Consider the following 3,769-nt stretch of genomic DNA (forward strand, 5'->3'; position numbering starts at 1 on the left):
TGGTGTCCCCTGCACAGACCTGACCGAAGCTGCAGTCCATTTCCGTGCAGTCCCGTTGCAAGTGTCCCGACTTCCCACAACGGAAGCAGGGCCCGAGTTCAGGGCGACCGCCACGGGAGGGGGCTCCCCTCGGACTTCTAGGGGAACTCCGGGGAACCCTCACAACACTCAGCACAGGGTTGAACAGTCCGGGCCGAGGGGGAGGTCCCGGGCATCTGAGCCGAGGTCCCGGGCGGGCCTCTTGCCCACGGCCCAGGTTCCGCGGTCCAGTCGGGGAGTCCCCTTTTCTTTCAGTGTTCGGGCATTCCGGCCCGGGGTTTTGAGCTCGGAGGGCGGGCCCCACTGGCGTTTCGGCTGCGAGGAAGTCTTCCATCAGCGCGACAGCCGCAGCTAATGTCGCCGGCCAGCGGCGGAGCACCCAGGCCCGTCCTCGCGTTGGGAGGATGTGCACGAACTGTTCGAGGATGACTTGTTCCGTAACCTCCTCTGCCGTCCTCGTTTCCGGCTGTAGCCACCGCCTACACACCTCCTTCAGAGCTTGGGCCACCAGCCTGGGTCGGGTGCTCGTGGGGTATGTCTGGCTTCGGAACCGCTGCCGAAAAGTCTCTGGGCTGACATCTAAGGCATCCAAGATTGTGGCCTTCACCCGACTATAATCCCTTGCCTCTTCTGTAGCCAGCCCCCTGTATGCCGTCTGGGCAGTCCCTGTTAAGTAGGGGGCCAAAAGGGTGGCTCATTGGTCCTGGGGCTACCCCGCGACCAGCGCCACCCGTTCGAACGTTACCAAGAATGCCTCGGGGTCATCGTCGGGACCCATCTTGGTTAGTCGCACCGGGACGGCGGTGCGGGGCGACCCAGCCCCGTCCTCTGGCTGCAGGTCTACGGGGTGCGACAGCACTGTCATGAGTTGTTGCAGCTGGTCTCCAAGCTGCTGAATGAGCTGCTGCCGCTGCTGGAGTTGGGCAGCGGCCTGCTGCTGCTGCTGTACGTGGGCAGCCTGCTGTCGCTCTTGACTCTCGGCCAGCAGCTTAAACAGTCGCTCCATCTCCATGGTTCTCTTGGGGAGTCTTTCCCCCTCAGGCCTCTTCTCAGAGGGGCCAAGGGATCACTCCCCACTTCTGGTACCACATGTACAAGAGTTTGCCGGGGCTCGACCCTCTCCGGGGCGGCGGGGAGCCACACCGGCTCACTACACCCCGGTGAGCTAGGGAAATTTGTCCGGCCATGGGGTCTCCCTAGGCAGCTCTTGCTGTAACTGGAAGAACACGGTAAGCCCGGCCCTGCTCAGGGCAGGGCAACAATGCCAAGTCCGGAGCTCAGGCCCCCAGTCAGGTCTGAGCGACAAACGAATACCAAGTATTAAGCCCAGGCCCTAGGTCAGGGCGGGGCAACAAACGCTGAGTCAGGAGCTCAGGACCTCAGTCAGGGCTGAGCAACAATAGTAGGCCCAAGCCTCAAAAGGCCTGGGAGAGGGGGAGACTGCCACCCACGGGTTGGGTGGCAGGGGGGACGCAGGCCCTCCCACTCCACTGCGTCCCAGCCCGGGGCCCTAGCAGCGGCAGAAGACCCGCTGCTGTCAGTGGGGATCCTGGCCGCAACACGCTGACATAGGCTCTGGCAGTGCTGCAGCCAGACTGGGGTCGGCTGCCCCCGGGCTACTTCCACACTCCTCCTCGGGGCCTACCGGGTCCTGGTGTCGGCCTCTGGGGGATCCAGGACCATGGGCTCGTCAGGGCAGGGATTGATCGGCAGATCCGGCAGCTCCTCTGGATAGCGGGCGCAGGGCAGGCCCGGCGGCTCCTCCAGATAGTGGGCACAGGGCAGGCCCAGCGGCTCCTCCGGATAGCGGGCGCAGGGCAAGTCCGGCCAGCCCTGGCGGCCACCTTGGGCCGCAGGGTCTTCCCAGTCACGAGCTAGGCTGGAGACGTCTGGTCTCTCCGGCGGCTGGGGTCTGACTGAGCTGTGAGGGCGAGCTTTTATACTTCCGGGTCGCCGCCTGACCCTCTGAGGGGCGGGCTCAGAGCTCCCTAGCTCTGCCCACTCTGGCCTCTGGATGGGCTCTTCCCCCTCCGGGGTGGCGGGGAGCCACACCGCCTCACTACATGGTCCTTAAAGCTGGGGGCTGTGCCTCCCAGCCAACCGGGCCACTTTGGATAGACGGTTACCTGCATTTACAGGGACCCAGAGCCATTTATTTAAGGTCTTTTCTTCCCAAAGCTGCATCCAGAGTCCATTCCAGATAAATGCAAAGAGCCAGATTCTCAGCTGGTGTAAATAGGCATACCTCAACTGAAATCAATTAAGATAAACTGATTTACACCAGGTGAGGATCTGCCCCCGAGGGTCTGGACTCTGGGGCCCCCATTTCCTCCCCCATGTCACTGGGACTTAATGCTGTGATGCTGCCTGTCATTAATGATCTGGAGGATGGCATGGATTGCACCCTCAGCAAGTTTGCAGATGACACTAAACTAGGAGGAGTGGCAGATATGCTGGAAGGTAGGGATAGGATACAGAGGGACCTACACAAATTAGAGGACTGGGCCAAAAGTAATCTGATGAGGTTCAACAAAGACAAGTGCAGAGTCCTGCACTTAGGACGGAAGCATCCTATGCACTGCTACAGACTAGGGACCGAGTGGCTAGGCAGCAGTTCTGCAGAAAAGGACCTAGGGGTTACAGTGGACGAGAAGCTGGATATGAGTCAACAGTGTGCCCTTGTTGCCAAGAAGGCTAACGGCATTTTGAGCTGTATAAGTAGGAGCATTGCCAGCAGATTGAGGAACGTGATCATTCCCCTCTATTCAGCACTGGTGAGGCCTCATCTGGAGTACTGTGTCCAGTTTTGGGCCCCACACTACAAGAAGGATGTGGAAAAATTGGAAAAAGTCCAGCGGAGGGCAACAAAAATGATTAGGGAGTTGGAGCACATGATTTATGCGGAGAGGCTGAGGGAACTGGGATTATTTAGTCTGCAGAAGAGAAGAATGAGGGGGGATTTGATAGCTGCTTTCAACTACCTGAAGGGGGGTTCCAAAGAGGATGGATCTAGACTGTTCTTAGTGGTACCAGATGACAGAACAAGGAGTAATGGTCTCAAGTTGCAGTGTGGGAGGTTTAGGTTGGATATTAGGAAAAACTTTTTCACTAGGAGGGTGGTGAAGCACTGGAATGGGTTACCTAGGGAGGTGGTGGAATCTCCTTCTTTAGAGGTTTTTAAGGTCAGGCTTGACAAAGCCCTGGCTGGGATGATTTAGTTGGGGATTGGTCCTGCTTTGAGCAGGGGGTTGGACTAGATGACCTCCTGAGGTCCCTTCCAACCCTGATATTCTATGATTCTATCATACGCTGGGGACTGACCATATTTCCCATTTTCCAAAAGGAAGAAAGGGAACACATCCAATCCTGCAGCTTTCTTGTGTTCCCATGGGCCACCACAGGGCCATGCTGTGATCTCTTTCCTTCCTCCAGAACTCCTGGAGAAATGCTGAGAAAGGCCCCAGTCCAGCAGTGCTCCTTGGGGAATGGTGAGTCCCAGAGCAGAGTGACTTGCTGTGTGCTGTCTCCTCTGCGGGTTGCAATCCCTTTCTCTCGCAGATCTCAAATGCACAGGGCTTTGTGGTTTTCAAACTGCAGTGAAATCCCATTGTCACCCATCCCTCTCTGCACTGCCCTGTCTGAAGTGCTCGGGCTGTTTGCTTGAAGGGTGGTGATGGGATCCGGCTGTCACGCCACCACACCAGGCTGCTTGGAAAGCACCTAGAACCTT

General features: G+C 58.1%; 1 protein-coding gene across 1 annotated transcript in view; it reads right to left on the reverse strand.

Annotated features, from left to right (window-relative positions):
- LOC112116706 (rootletin-like) overlaps positions 1 to 1,051 on the reverse strand; it is a 128,610-nt gene extending 127,559 nt beyond the window's left edge. The window contains exons 1-2 of the mRNA XM_029913319.1: positions 785 to 1,051; positions 164 to 694 (exon numbers count right to left, since the gene is read on the reverse strand). Of these exons, the coding sequence (XP_029769179.1) occupies positions 164 to 694; positions 785 to 1,051 (798 nt within the window). The remainder of the gene's footprint in view (positions 1 to 163; positions 695 to 784) is intronic.
- Between the last annotated feature and the right edge of the window lie 2,718 nt (positions 1,052 to 3,769).

The sequence above is a fragment of the Terrapene carolina genome, unplaced genomic scaffold (assembly GCF_002925995.2).
Source record: "Terrapene carolina triunguis isolate 2854851 unplaced genomic scaffold, T_m_triunguis-2.0 Scaffold583, whole genome shotgun sequence".
In the NCBI taxonomy this organism is placed as follows: Eukaryota; Metazoa; Chordata; order Testudines; family Emydidae; genus Terrapene; species Terrapene triunguis.